We start from the raw sequence: 14,702 nt of genomic DNA, 5'->3' as shown, positions 1-14,702 counted from the left end.
GGTGCTCTACTGCTTAAGTCACACCTCTAATTCAGCTTTCTGCTGGTTAAATGGAGATGAATTCTCTTGGACTTTTCTACCCTGGCTAGCTTCAAATAATGACCCTCCAGATCTCAGCCTCCATAGTTGCTAAGATTATAGGTATGAGCCACCTGCATTATCAATGTCTATCTATTTGTCTTAGAGTGGAAAATTGGCTAGAAAGTCAAAATTCAGCATTACAACTACATAATTATGTATTTCTCTATATTTACTATAGGCTCTTTGAATGCATATAGAAATTACTACAGGAATGAGATCAGCCTTTGTTTATATTTATGCTATGTTTATGTTTATAACCAGTGTATGTTCAGATTTATTTAGATTAGAAAGCCAAGCAAAAATACTTACTTTGTATCTCTGCTTTTCCAGGTTTCTTTTCTCCTGGCTTTGTCGGACCACCTGTTTGAACTGAGGAAAACTTCATTATTGCAAAAGGAAAGAACATGTGAGAGAGAAGGAGAGAGAGAATACTGTTCTTTGACATTTTATTTTAAATATATGATCATGGCTAGCTGGTCAACCTGCTAAATAAGCAGTTCCTTGCAAATAAAATTAGTTTAGTGAGATTTTGGAGATACATTATTGTCTGGGAAGAAGTAGAATGAGTTACATAACTTTCATTTACAGCATTTCTGCTACTTCCAAATACCGAAGTTCTAAGTCAGGAATGAATTATTCATACTCTGTAATAACTCACATCCCAGAAAGGTTGGTTAGTGCTGATATCAATTAACTCCTCCCAATAAAAGGTTACATCTCAACTTGGAAAAATGCTTCATGAAACAAAATATACAAAAGCGCATGAATTTTTATGTCTGCTTACTTGTTAGTTGGCCTATCACTGGTACACTTTCTTCTACTTCATTATATGAAGTAATTGTCACTATGTACTCTATTTCAGGTATAAGGTTTGATAACAAAGTTTCAACGGTACTGGCTGAAAGGGTGAACTCTTTAGTGGGCCCATCTGGAATGAGAGAAAGAAAAGATAGGAATGGAGTTAAATAGTTTCAAGTATAACATAACTGCAATTCCCAAAAATCTGAACATTTTTAATTCATGCACTTTTCAGGATATCTAAACATTACTTCTTAATTGTCTTCCCAAACCAAGAATTTGAGTGGGTTTTTCCCATTTCTTTTTTTTTCTCTTCTCAAGCCAGACTCTGCCACTTCTATCACCAATCTTTGGAGCCGATTTTGCCTTCAAACTAATCAACCCTCCCCCCTCCCTCCCCCGGCCCCCGGTCATGGAGCTTGAACTCGGGTCTTGGGCACTGTTCTTAATCTTCTTTTGCTCAAGGCTAGCACTTTACCACTTGAGCCAGAGTGCCACTCCTGGTCTTTTCTGACAAGTTTATTGGAGATAAGAGTCTCATGGACTTTTCGGCCTGCCTGGGCTGGCTTTGAATCATGATCCTCAGATCTCAGCCTCCTGAGTAGTTAGGATTACAAGCATGAGCCACCAATGCATGGCTCCTCAAACTATTCATAATGTGTTTTTAATACCATTTCATTTCTTTTTATTATCCTTAAGTAATTGTATAAGAGTTTTCATTCAACATGTCATTTTATGAGTACAATACATATTATCATCTCTCATGAATCTTAAATTTTTAAGTAAGCATTATCATGGTCTTTACTTATCATCATATTCAATACTTTTGAAGGTTCCAGACTCTTCTAGATTAAAGGTATACCAGAATATCACACCCACAATCCCTCAGCACCTTTGAAGACTAACAATGGATAGCCAAATTTTTATAAATAAGTTCTAAAGCAATTTTTTTAATTTAAAACACACATTGGAAGAGAGCAGGTATAGTGAAACAAGGGATGGAACCAAGTTGAAGGAAAATAAACCTCTTGGGTTTTTTATTAAATTAACCCCTCAAGTGAAACAATATAATGTCCATGCTCCAATGGATCTATAACTTAATGGGTATTCTAAATTGCTTCATTAGGTAGAAATAGTGCAAGGTACAGCATAGGAGTATTTATTTAAATAATAACAAGGTATTTCCTTTTAGATTCTGTTGAGTCCCAGGTTAATCAATAATTATGGTAGTTTGTAAAGACTAAGCACCTATTAATATTGTAAGTACATTAAATTTTCATCAAAACTTAATTAGGAAAGGTAGTATGTGCAATAGAGCCTGAGAAGTATTCTTGGGTCCTACATAAAATGTACAGCACCAACCAGCACCCCAAGGGACATTAAGATATTGGGGACATGGGGCTGGAAAGGTGGCTCAGTGGTAGAGCGCTTGCCTTGCATGCATGAGGCCCTGGGTTCGATTCCTCAGCACCACAAAAACAAAAAAGAAAATAAAAGCCAGAAGTGGCACTATGGCTCAAGTGGTAGGGCGCTAGCCTTGAGCTGAAGAGCTGAGGGACAGCGCCCAGGCCCAGAGTTCAGGCCCCATAACCGGACCCAAAAAAAAAAAAGATATTGGGGACCTGCTGCTGGATTGGGGGTCCCAAGACCATATTTATACTGTTAGGAGTCAGAAATTTCCAGTATGTAGAAACTGGATGGACCCTATTTGAGCTGTTCTTCTGCTTTCAAATTTTAAGTTTACTTAACTGAAAACATATTTAAAAAAATAGAAAAGGTGGGGGGGCGGGGAGGATGGGAAGGGATGGGAAGGGGAAACAAAGGAAGAGGCTACAATGCTTGATAAGAAATGTACTCATTATCTTGCCCATGTAATTGTAACCCCTCTGTACAGTATTTTCACAATAAAAAAGAAAGAAAAAAAACGTAGAAAAGGTGTAGAGGAAAAATAAATTATTCACCATTTTTTTGGCTCTCATCTTAATTCTTTTTTTAAAAAATTTCCCCAATAAATGAACACTTTAATTCTTTGGTATTTTTTTTCTTTTCTTTTTATTGTGAAAATACTGTACAGAGGGGTTACAATTACATGGGCAAGATAATGAGTACATTTCTTAGCAAGCATTGTAGCCTCCTCCTTGTTTCCCCTTCTCATCCCATCCTCCCCCACACACACCCCCACCCAACCTTCCTCCCCGCCCCTACCAAAGTTGTAAAGTTCATTTTCAACATAACAACTTGTACATCTCATTGTTGCAATGGGTCCACCTGTATCCCTATTCATTGGCATTCTTAAGACCAAAAGATAACTAAACACAGCTCTGGAGAGAAGCTGTGTTGACCTCCTTCTCTACTATCACCAGTGAAGACTTTGTACCACTTGGCCACTGGAAATGGTGATTCTCCCACCTTTATTTTAGAACTAAAAGTTTAATCAAAAGACATTTGCTCTCCATATTTGGGAGACATCACTAACACTAAAGATAACAATGGAGAAAACCAAAACAGCCTTTGTTTTGCTTTGTTTCATTTTTAAAAAATAATTAAAAGTCCATTTTTTGTGCCAATGCCAGAGCTTGAACTCAGGGCCTGCGTACTGTCCTCTAGCTTTTTCACTCAAGTCTGGCACTCTACCACGTTTCTTGCTGTTGAATTGGAGATAAAAGTTCCCCTAACTTTTGTGCCTGGGCTGGCTTCAAACTGCAGTCTTCAGAACTCAGCCTTCTGAGTAGCCAGGGCTATATGTGTGAGCCACCAGTGCCCTGCAAATGTCTGTTATTAATAACAGTAGATCAACACAAAAAACTGTATCAATAAAGCTCAACTTCACAAAAATACAACTATGGGTCCTGAGCTGGAAAAGGGCAGATCTACAAAGGATCTGGTGACATTAACCACAATCACTAGGCTTATTCTTTGTGATGGAATGGGAGAAGAAGAGGACACTACATTAAAGCATCTTTGATGTCTCTGTTCTCCGTATCCTGCAACCTACCTGTTGTGGGGTCCACTGTTATTCTGTAACCTTTGATGCGGTCCACTGGCCTGGCCCATGACATGTGAACAGTATTTTCATCGATAATTTTAAAATTCAAGTCTGAAGGTGGGTCAACTGCAAAAGAGAGATGTGATATCAGTTATGTTGTCCAGTGTTACCAAACGGCCAATATAATAATTTATGTTGAGCAAAGCTTACTAAAGTTGTCTTTGCATAAATTTGTTTCCAACAAATATATAAAAGATATCTTGTTGGATGAGGATAAAAATAAAAGCTGACAAAGGGTGAGAAAACATCAGAGATACATATTACAGACGACAAGCACAAAACACTTCTGATTCTTGAATTGCTAGGTCATTCAAGAATGGCCAGCAAAATCAAGCCTAATACAAACATGTTTGGATACAAGTACATACAAGTACAATGAAATCACATATAATAACCACATATGCAAACAATTCACGTAACAATTAAAGGAATTTCAATACATGCTGAGTGCATTTCGAATAAGCATGCCAAATCACTACCTGCTTACAACCATAGAAGTTAATTTTGGACATTAACATAATACTTTTCCCCCATAATGTGGAAAAGAATTTGGGGTTCCTTCTCCACATTGGTGCCTTGTTATTAATTGATGCTGGATGAATCTCTGTGACAAAAATTAAAAAATGTATATGAATGGGAAAGAAAAGTGTAGGAAACTTCGTATGTTTCCCATGAGGGAATATACATTTAAATGTATATTCAGGGCTGGGAATGTGGCTTAGTGGTAGAATGCTTGCCTAGCATGCATAAAAAACCCTGGGTTCGATTCCTCACTACCACAAACAGAAAAAGCAGAAAGTGGTGCTGTGACTCAAGTGGTAGAGTGCTAGCCTTAAGCAAAATAAGCTCAGGGACAGTGCCCAGGCCCTGAGTTCAAGCCCCAGGACTGGAAAAAAATGTATATTCATATCCAGAAAAATGAATACTCAAAAGTGATAATAAGGGATATTGATAATTGGCAAGTGTGGGAAGAGTGAAATAGGGATGTTTATAAAACTTAAGATTCTGACAGTTTACACCACCTTGCTGTGTGCTCTCAAGGTGTAAACACAAATTGTAATTTCCCTTACAGCAGGCATACTCCATACTAGAGGTGGCATTTTAAATTAAAAATGCCAGTATGGTCCCCTACAGAACACTGGTTAATTATGAAAAGACAACATCAATGTGTATTTAATGGACATTTGTTTACAGAACTTAAAGGAAACAGTGCAGGAGTTTCAGTCACCGGAAGACATAACTGCACATCCAAACTTGAGCGGTCAATGACAGAAAAAATTGGAAAGTACAGAAAGGAATAGTTTACATACAGAACTGTACAGCACCATGCATGTGTCAATGAAATGTTGGCTTGTATTTAGTCTCCCACAATCCACAAAAGCCTCCATGTACAATAGTCATTACACAAAGACATCTCCAAAATATTTTATAATGATATTCTCTTGGCAATGTTCATGCCTCATCATGCAGCTTTGGACTGACTCACTGTCAGTGCATGGTCAATGCAATCAAAATGATCTCCCCTGCAGCAAGTCATAAAAGGAAGACAATTTTCGGCCATGTCTTCTTTAAATGATTTAGTCTGAAGGAATTCTTTGGGAGTTAGCATTTTGCCTCTGTCTCTTTTAGGTATCTATAAAAGTCAGGCTCTAAGACATGAATCAGGATCCAACTGGCATTAGATATTTATTTAGTATTAATAGCATGTTTTGCTGGAAATAAGCCAACATGTGTTTTAATGAACTGCTACTTCCAACTGTAGCAGATGGCTTTGCGTTTTATTGGGTACCCTATTACAAGACACTATTACTTCCTGACTATCCATACACAGGCAGTGAGACTAAACTATTAATCTACATGCACCGTTGACTTACTCAACATTTTTCCTGTCTGTCATCCTATTACCAGGCTTAGCTGAAGTCATCACTTAATAGAATAAACATGCAGGAGATGTTAATAGAAATAGGTTTTTAAGAATATCATTATAAAATATTGCTCCAATAGTAATGGCTCAGGACAAATTTAATGCAAAGGCAGACACAACTGGCCTGAGCATGCTTTAAAAAAAAAAATTCAGTACATGGAAAAAAACAGTACCACCAACCTTGGAAGGAAATGACCTGAAGCAGCGGACATTAGGTTAAAACTGCTGAAGGTCAACAGCAGCCCACCTTGCTGATTCCAAATGACCGGGGTTCCAGATAAACTGAAAAGTTCACTGTGGGGAGAAGTCTTGAACATTCCAGAGGATTCTAAGGTAGTCACAGAGACTCAGCTGTGGTACTCAGGATTCAACAGTAGAGAAAAATGGCCGACAGGCATGTCTAAAACCAGCAGTTCATTGAGCTTTGCTGTCTGCTTGTTCTAACCTATGTTCTAACCTTTCCGAACTGTCAGTCAATTTGAACAGGTGATGTTTGCTCCATAAAAAAAATAAATAGCACCAAAGTAGGCAAGTGTGTGTGAAGCATATCAACTTCAATTGCTGCAAAAATGTATTTTATTGATTTTGAAAATCTTTTACATTAAAGCAATTTACAACCACCACTGCACTCTCAGTCTAGACACAATGCTTTAAAACTGCTAATAGTAGGGTATTTCATATGTAAATTAACTTCAGGTGGATCCTATTTGCAAGCAGCTATACTTTCATAGAATGTGGGTGTGAACCAAGAGAAACAGAACTAATGTTAGGAACAACAAACTAATCTATCATCATATAACTCCAATGTTAATAGTGAAGAGATAAAAATTTAAGTATGTGTAGCCAGTAGTTTTATATTATGAATAATGTATTTTGTTTGCAAAACACTACGCTTACATTTCTTGTCAAGAAATGTACTCATTACCTTACTCATGTAACTTTAACCCCTCTGTACAGCATCTTTACAATAAAATGAAATTTAAGGAAAAAAAAAACACTGTGCTATGAATATTTTGTTCTGATAAGATGTTTCCTTACAGGAATTGGCAGGATTTAGGACATTTTAAGAAAGATAAACTGGGTGTCCCGTGGCTTTTGCCTGTAATCCTATCTACTCAGGAGGCTGAGATTTGAGGAACGCAGTTTAAAGCCAGCCTGGGCTTTGAGATTCTTATCTCCAATTAAACACCAGAAAACGGGAAACAGCACTGTGGCTCAAGTGCTAGGGTGCTAGTCTGGAGCTGAAGAGCTGAGGGACAGTGCCCAGGCCCAGAGTTCAAGCTCCAGGATCGACAAAGAAAGAAGGAAAGAAAGAGAGAGGGGGAGGAAGGAAGGAAGGAAGGAAGGAAGGAAGGAAGGAAGGAAGGAAGGAAGGAAGGAAGGAAGGAAGGAAGGAAGGAAGGAAGGAAGGAAGAGAGGGAGGGAGGGAGGGAGGGAGGGAGGAAGGAAGGAAGGAAGGAAGGAAGGAAGGAAGGAAGGAAGGAAGGAAGGAAGGAAGGAAGGAAGGAAAATAAGATAAAATTAAAACTGTCTTTCAAAAAATCTATATCCCTCAAATTCTAGATTAATTAGAAAGATGTCCAATTCTCAGAGAATTTCAATGCGAAGTATCAAGTTTTCTCAGAAATAGTTAACGTGATATATGAACTCAAAAGAATATATATAATGCAGGCCATAAAGAGTATTAGCTAGGTTAAAAGCTTGGTAAAGTGTATTTTATGGCTAGAAAAACAAGACACAAAAATTTAACTTTATCTCCATAACACAAGGTACAATACTATGAAAAATATAATTTTTCATGTAAGTAGACAGAAGAAAAAATGACAGAACACAAGGATGACTTATTACCTGACTTATGAAACTGTAGCCCCTCTGTACATCACCTTTATAATAATCATTTTTTAAAAAGATAGAACAAAAAGCTATCACTATCTTTTTAAAGAAAAGAGGGAATGACAAAACCTTTCAATGAATAGCAAAACAAAAAGTATTGAGTTGTCAGTATATAAAATATAATAACAAATAGGAAGTAGTGAGATGGTATGAATTTAAGAGTGACATATGACTCATGGAAAAGAAAAAGTAATTATTTGTACTTGAGGACTAAGGTCTAACTGGCATAGTACCAAACAGAGACCCAAGTTTCAATTTTCAAGTGTCCCCAACAGAAAGATTTCAGGAAAATTCTTACCAGTCCATTGTCCCCAGAAAGGTTTTGGCCACAAATTTTCTTCATCCTTCCCAAGTCCCTGGCCACTTAGCTGGTAGTTAACACCAGAGCTGTGCTGTCCAGCAAGAAAGCAGCCAGACACATGTGGACACTTGAACTGTAGCCAGTCCAAAATAAAATGTGTTGCAAGTATAAAATCCACACCCCGTTTCAAAAACGCTAGCACAAAAAAAATGCAAAATATCTCTACTAATCATTTTTAGATTCCTTTCATATTGAAATAATATTTGGTTAAATAAAATATATTACAATTTTTATTTTCCTCTCTTCCTTTTTGCTTATTTAGTGTGACAATAAGAAAATTTCTGCTGGGCCCTGCTGGCTCATATCTATAAATCCTAGCTCCACAGGAGGATTGAGATTTGAAGCCAGTCTGGGCAGAAAGTCCTTGAGACTCTTATCTCCAATTAACCAGCAAAAAGCAGGAAGTAGAGGAGTGGTACAAGTGGCAGAGCACCAGCCTTGAGAGGAAAATGCCAAAGGAATGCTCAAGGATGGGCTCAGAGTGTGGCTTGGCGGTAGAGCATGAATCCCTAGGTTTGATGCCTCAGTACCACATAAACAGAAAAAGCCAGAAGTGGCACTGTGGCTCAAGTGATAGAGTGCTAGCCTTGAGCAAAAGAAGCTCAGAGACAGTGCCCAGGCCCTGAGTTCAAGCTCCAGGACTGGTGAAGGAAGGAAGGAAGGAAGGAAGGAAGGAAGGAAGGAAGGAAGGAAGGAAGGGAGGGAGGGAGGGAGAGAAAGAGAGAGACAGAAAGAAAGAAAGAAAGAAAGAAAGAAAGAAAGAAAGAAAGAAAGAAAGAAAGAAAGAAAGAAAGAAAGAAAGAAAGAAAGAAAGAAAGAAAGAAGGAAAGAAGGAAAGAAAGAAAAGAAGCTCAAGGACCTGAGTTTGAGCCTCAGTACTGGCACCAGAAAAAGGAAAAAAGAAAATTCCAAGTTATATATGTGGCTCATATGTCTGCTTGGTGGCCAAACTAGAAAATAAAGCCCTCCCCCCACCCCCCCAAAAAATGAAGCCTATTAAAACATCCTGACCTAAGGAAATGAAAGACAAGAGAAGAAACAGATTAAGAAAGTCAAAGAAAGAACTATCCATGTATAAATTATTACAAATTTAATAAATAATGTAGATAGCAAAGTAGCTAAGTAGCCATTATCCAATTCACAATTTTTTCCACTTCAATCATTTCCAACCTAATTCTTTTCCTAAGAATTCTCAAATCAAGTAACTATTTTCTTAATGAGCAATAAATGAACCACTTCAATGAATTAGCTAAAAATATCTCTAGTAGCCCTTCCAGAAGTTCCTCAAATAAAATTCCTTCCTAACAACGACACTGAAACGCTTTCTCGTCTCAATAACACTTCACCCACACCACTCAGAAAAGCCTCTACATTCACAGAAAATTAATAACACTTTTCTAAACATACCACACATTTTGGAGACTGATTTTCCCAATCTTAACTTTCTATACCTGTAGCTTTCAGTGTTGCTGGGAGCCAGTGGTTCACACCTGTAACCCTGGCTACTTAGAAGGCTAAGATCTGGGGATCATGGTTCAGTGCCACCCCAGACACAATAGAAGTGGTTTAAACAGTAGAGGGACAGCCTTGAGCAAAAAAGCCACACAGGAAGCTAAAGGCCCTGAGTTCAAGCCGGGCTATAAGGACCAAAACAAACAAACAAAAAAACTGCATTATCATGAGCTACCTCTACCTTCTCATGTCCCTCAAAAAAGCACGACCTACCCTTGCACTGGTAAATCACCTGAGGAAGTTCTCATTTAACTTCACTTTTAAATGAAAAACAGATAGATAGATAGATAGATAGATAGATAGACAGACAGACAGACAGAAATAGGACAGACAGAGATAAGAGACAGATATGATAGATAGATATATAGAGATACATAGGTACACAGATGAGACAGACAGATACATACATACATATAGGCAGGCAGGCAGATATGATAGATAGATAGATAGATAGATAGATAGATAGATAGATAGATAGATAGATAGATAGATAGATAGATAGATAGATTGTCTTTTATAGAATGACCTCGTTGATCTTGTAGAATCAGACTACTGTATCATTCTCCAATGATAATTGCCAACCTCTCCATGAAATTAATCAATATATTAAAATGGCTGATTCCATTTAAAATGGGGAAATTAAAACATCAAATGCTCACACAAGATTCAACCAAAAGTTGGGTTAAAGGTTTGTTTGTTTGCTTGCTTATGTTTTCAGCTGGGCCTCTGTGGCAAATGCTTGAAATTCTAAGCTGCTTCCTAGGTTGAGATTTGAAGATCTCAATTGCAAAGCCATCAGGGGCAGGGAAATCTAGGAGACTCTTATCTCCCATGAACCACCAAAAAGCCAGAAGTGGAGCTGTGGCTCAAGTGGTAGAGAGCCCCTTGTGTGAAAAAAGAAATTAGGAGGGTGCCCTGGCCCTGAGTTTAAGGCCCAGTGGCAACACACATGCACACGTGCACACACGCACATACACACACACACACACACACACACACACACACACACACACACACCTCTTGGTGTATTTTATTGCCCCCGGGCTGCCCTCTGCTGGCCCCCCGGCTCCTTGGCCCAGCCCCAGGGCTCCCCACAAAGCAGACGGAGGCGGAGCTCGCGCTGTTGGAGTCTTTTATTCCGCGTGGTCCCCGGTGGTCCCCAGTGGTCCCAGGCGGCAGGCGCAGCCGTGTCCCCGCGTCCACTCCTCGGGGCGGGCCGGTGGCGCTGGCGCTGGGGTGGCGATCGCCTCTCCCGGAGGCCGGCGCGGGGGGCCGGGCAGGAGGGTGGCAGTGTGGACAGCACACCGCATAGACAAGGCCAGGGAAACCGCACACAGGGAACGGATTAAGCAGAACACAAAGGAGCTGGACCTGAGCGCTGGAGTAGGGAGCGTTTCTCCCCGAGGAAGAGCAAGAGATCAGAGCACACACAGCAAGCCACAGGCGCAGGACAGGGGGAAGGGAGGAGTGGGGTTGTCCTGGCTGGAATTACGCCGAACCCCTGGAGAAGGGAGCAAGAGCAAATCTTTACCTTCTGCCTGGATGGAAGACAGCAGCAGGGCAGCGCCCAGGGCAGCGAGCGCGGCGGGCAGCGTGGTCCCCATGCTCGGCGGGCCTCGGAGCTCACAGCCTCATCCAAGGACCTGCGGGGCGCGGGCAGGGACGGAGTCAGAGCCCCCTGGGTCCGGACAGGCCGGGGACCAGCTTAGATGTGGAACTGGCCGCGGCCGGGGCCTCAGCCAGAGCGGCCTTCAGGACCCCGGGGCCCAGCCCACAATGGGGCCATTGTGGAAGCCTAACAGCAAGGTCATCTACCCAAGTTTAATCCAGCCACGAGGAGGGAGCTCAAGTTTAAAGAGGGTCCTGTTTTTCGGGGGGGGGGGCTGGTCCTGCATCCGGGGAAGGCCTTCGGTTCCTCACCCCCCCCCAAAAAAAAAAAAAACACATGACTTCATCCAGCCCGGGTGATGGCCAATTCCGAGGTCATTGTATTCCTGACTCAACTCAATGTCTCTTCCAGCTGGAGATGTCATTTGGCTTTTCCTAGCTGCTAAACTCTTCAAGGAACTGAACTTCAGTGGTCTCGGGGTAATTTGGAAAAGTATAATAAACCTCCTTTACTCCCTTTCTTTTCCCTCATTAAGGTCTGCCTACAAATAGCAAGCTCTTTAAGGTCTGAACTGGATTATATGGAAATATGTAAGGCCCAGTGAATGCTTGCAATGTCATCTCACATCTGATCCATCTTTTACCCAACAGGAGAAAAAAACAACTTGAAAGCACCCGTTAAAAAGAGACAAAGCAGGAAAGACAGACCACTTCTTGACTGTTTTCCAAAACTGTTTAATAAACAACAAAAAAAGCAAGCATAACAAGTAATCTCTGCATTTAACTCTTGGTTTCTTCTGCCAGACTACCTTCATAGGCTTTCAAGAAGAGTGTGTTCTATTTCAATTGCTCCTGATTCTGTAACTACAAAATTCATTCCTTAAAGACTTTTTTATTATTATTATTAATCTCTTCTAGTTTGCCAACACACAGTAGGTGTTGAATGAGCAGCCTGGAACTGCCTAAAGAATTCTAGGGTCCAATCTGGAGACAAACGCTACCAGCAGGGAAATGACCTGGAAAGCTGCCAATGGCAAAAGCTAAAGAGAGAGTGGATTCCATGATAACAAAGATTATTCTAAGGCAACAGTCTAGGCCTCCTGAAAAATGGAGTGGAGAAAAGGACAAGGTCTTGGAAATCCAAAAACCAAGCCAAAGGTTGAGTCCCCCCTCCCCCCCGGAGAAAAGAACCTGACAATCTCCAACCATCTTTGTCCAATTATTGGCACAATGCATTAGGAAAGCTACACACACACACACACACACACACACACACACACACACACACAGAGTATAAATTATATTTTAAATGTCTGATGAACAGGCGTGCCAAATTGCCCCGAGCTCCAATTTTTATGAAGCCAAGATTAAAATTTTTGGCACTCCTCTGGGAATCCAAGAGTTGTTCTTTTTTTTTTTTTAATCAATTTTTTTTCTTCCTAATTAACAACTGTTTGACATTTCTCCTCCATGAGTAAAAAGGCAAGAGGTGAGACTAGGCCATTGTTCTGGCCTTAACTTTGCTATAATAATTTCCAACTCACTTGGCCGTTGTGCTCACGAAGACTTAAGAGCTGACAACCCCCAAAATGCGGCGAGCAAATTAAAGAACAAACCCTCCGCAGAAGCCTACAGCACGGACGCGTTCACTCCGGTCTCGGGCGCCCCCTGTCGGCGGCGGCCGGGCCGGCACCGCGCGCGTCCTGGCGTCGGGGTGACCCGCCGGCCGGGCATTCCACCCGTATATGTTTAAGAAAAGAAGTCGTCTGGAGCCAAAACATTTATCCGAATGCTTAGCAACGCTCCATTGAGCCTTCGCGGCCCGCAGCCGGGGGCGGCCGCCCTACGTGGCAGCGCGGATTTCCCTCCGCTCGGCCTCATGAATGACCAGGCGGCCGCCACCGGCGCGCGGGGGGCGCGGGGGACCCGGGGCGCCTAGCCGCCGAGCTGCGGTCCGGGCCGCGCGTGCGCACACAGGCGCGGGATCCCTGCAGATCCACGCGCCGCCGAATTGCTCCGCGCGCCACGACCTTGACCTCAGCCCGGGCGCGCTCCCCGGCCCGCTGTGTCGCCGGGATTACAGGAGTCACATGCACGGCTCTGAAAGCCAGGCCGGGCGCCTCGGGTTGGGGAGGGGGTTTTCTCCAGAAAGAGCCGGCCAGCCCCACCCAGACGCGCCCGGGCAGGGGGGGAGCGGGACCCGACCCACGCGCGCGCACACGCGCGTGCACTCATGCACACGTCCATAGGCACACGCGCGCACACACCGAAAGACCCCAGGCCCCGTCTCCAGACACCGCCGCGAAGGCTGGATGCGGGGCCGCCTGCGCCCCGCTGGCCCTGCGGGGTCCCGGCACCCTCCCCCTGCGTCCCCGCTCGCCCCGCGCGGCTGGGGGACCGAGCACCGTGCGGGGAGCATCGCTCGTTCTCTTCTCCCCACGCAGCATCTGTGGATGAAATTCCTCCATGCGCGGTGGCCATCACGGGCCCGCGCGCCCCCAGCCCCGGGCATCCACTGTTGAAGAAGAGCCACCGCTCCTTCGCCCGCGGATCCCCACGCTCCCCGCGCGATCACGCACACGCGCGCGCACGTCCCCGCAGACCCCACACGTGTCCCCGCCCGGGACCTGCCCCGTGGAGGTGTTTAGAAGCTAAGTGTCTCTCCTCGTCTTTGGGGGGGGGGTCGTTGGGGACCCCGAGGACTGACCTGAGACGACAGGCGATGGAGGTCCGTCCGGGAAGCCCGCGATCGCTCGAGCGAGATCGGCGGGACCCCGTGCGCTTCTGGGCGAGGATGGGGGGGTGCTCCAGGCGGGCGCGGGCGCGGGCGGCGACTGGGAGCCAGGAGGCGGCGGAGGCCCGGGAGGCGGAGGCCCGGGAGGCGGAGGATCGCGGGCGGAGGCCGAGCCGCCGCGGGAGGAGGAGCGCCGCGCGCCAGGAGCACCGGAGCGCGGCCAGACGCGTCCGGGGCGGCTGCCTTCGCCGAGTGGGATGAGACTCCGCGCCGCGGGCTACTTAACGGAGGGCCGTTCCCGGCGCTCAGTTTACTGGGTTACGAAACGCCTGGGAAGGTGGACGGGTGCCACGGGGTGATGTATGCGCCCCGGCGGTGAGCAGCTCTGCTGTGGGGAACGTGTGCATACTTCGAGCATTCCTGCGGCGTGAGGTGGCGAGCGCCGTCCTCGCGCGGCGGCCCCGTCGGGGGCGGGGACGGAGGAGGGAAGGGGAGAGGGGCGCCGGCCACGGCCGGGGTCCGTGCCAAGGGCCGCGGCGGGCTCGGCGCGGGCTGGGCGGGGCGGGCGCGCGCGCGCGCGGCTTCCCCAGTCCCCGCGGTTTGCTTTCATCCAGGAATCCTTCCGAATTCGGAGCCGCGGGGCGGGCGAGAGGGCGGGGCCGCCTCCTTCACCGAACCGCAGGCTGGGTCGACCCTCCCGCCCCCACCTGCCCCCCCCCACTGTCCCCCTCCACCTTCCTTCCCC

General features: G+C 44.4%; 1 protein-coding gene across 3 annotated transcripts in view; it reads right to left on the bottom strand.

The window, feature by feature from the left end:
- Positions 1-14,112, bottom strand: part of Col12a1 (collagen type XII alpha 1 chain) — a 133,760-nt gene extending 119,648 nt beyond the window's left edge. For 2 of the 3 annotated variants that reach the window (XM_070010804.1, XM_070010805.1), the window contains exons 1-5: positions 13,931-14,112; positions 11,147-11,258; positions 3,875-3,991; positions 866-1,009; positions 391-450 (exon numbers count right to left, since the gene is read on the bottom strand). In XM_070010804.1, the coding sequence (XP_069866905.1) occupies positions 391-450; positions 866-1,009; positions 3,875-3,991; positions 11,147-11,219 (394 nt within the window). In that variant the 5' untranslated portion in view covers positions 11,220-11,258; positions 13,931-14,112. The remainder of the gene's footprint in view (positions 1-390; positions 451-865; positions 1,010-3,874; positions 3,992-11,146; positions 11,259-13,930) is intronic. The other variant, XM_070010806.1, reaches the window with a different exon arrangement.
- Between the last annotated feature and the right edge of the window lie 590 nt (positions 14,113-14,702).

The sequence above is a fragment of the Dipodomys merriami genome, unplaced genomic scaffold (assembly GCF_024711535.1).
Source record: "Dipodomys merriami isolate MVZ:Mamm:240054 unplaced genomic scaffold, mDipMer1.0.p SCAF_8, whole genome shotgun sequence".
In the NCBI taxonomy this organism is placed as follows: Eukaryota; Metazoa; Chordata; class Mammalia; order Rodentia; family Heteromyidae; genus Dipodomys; species Dipodomys merriami.
This window is presented reverse-complemented; position numbering and strand designations above follow the sequence as displayed.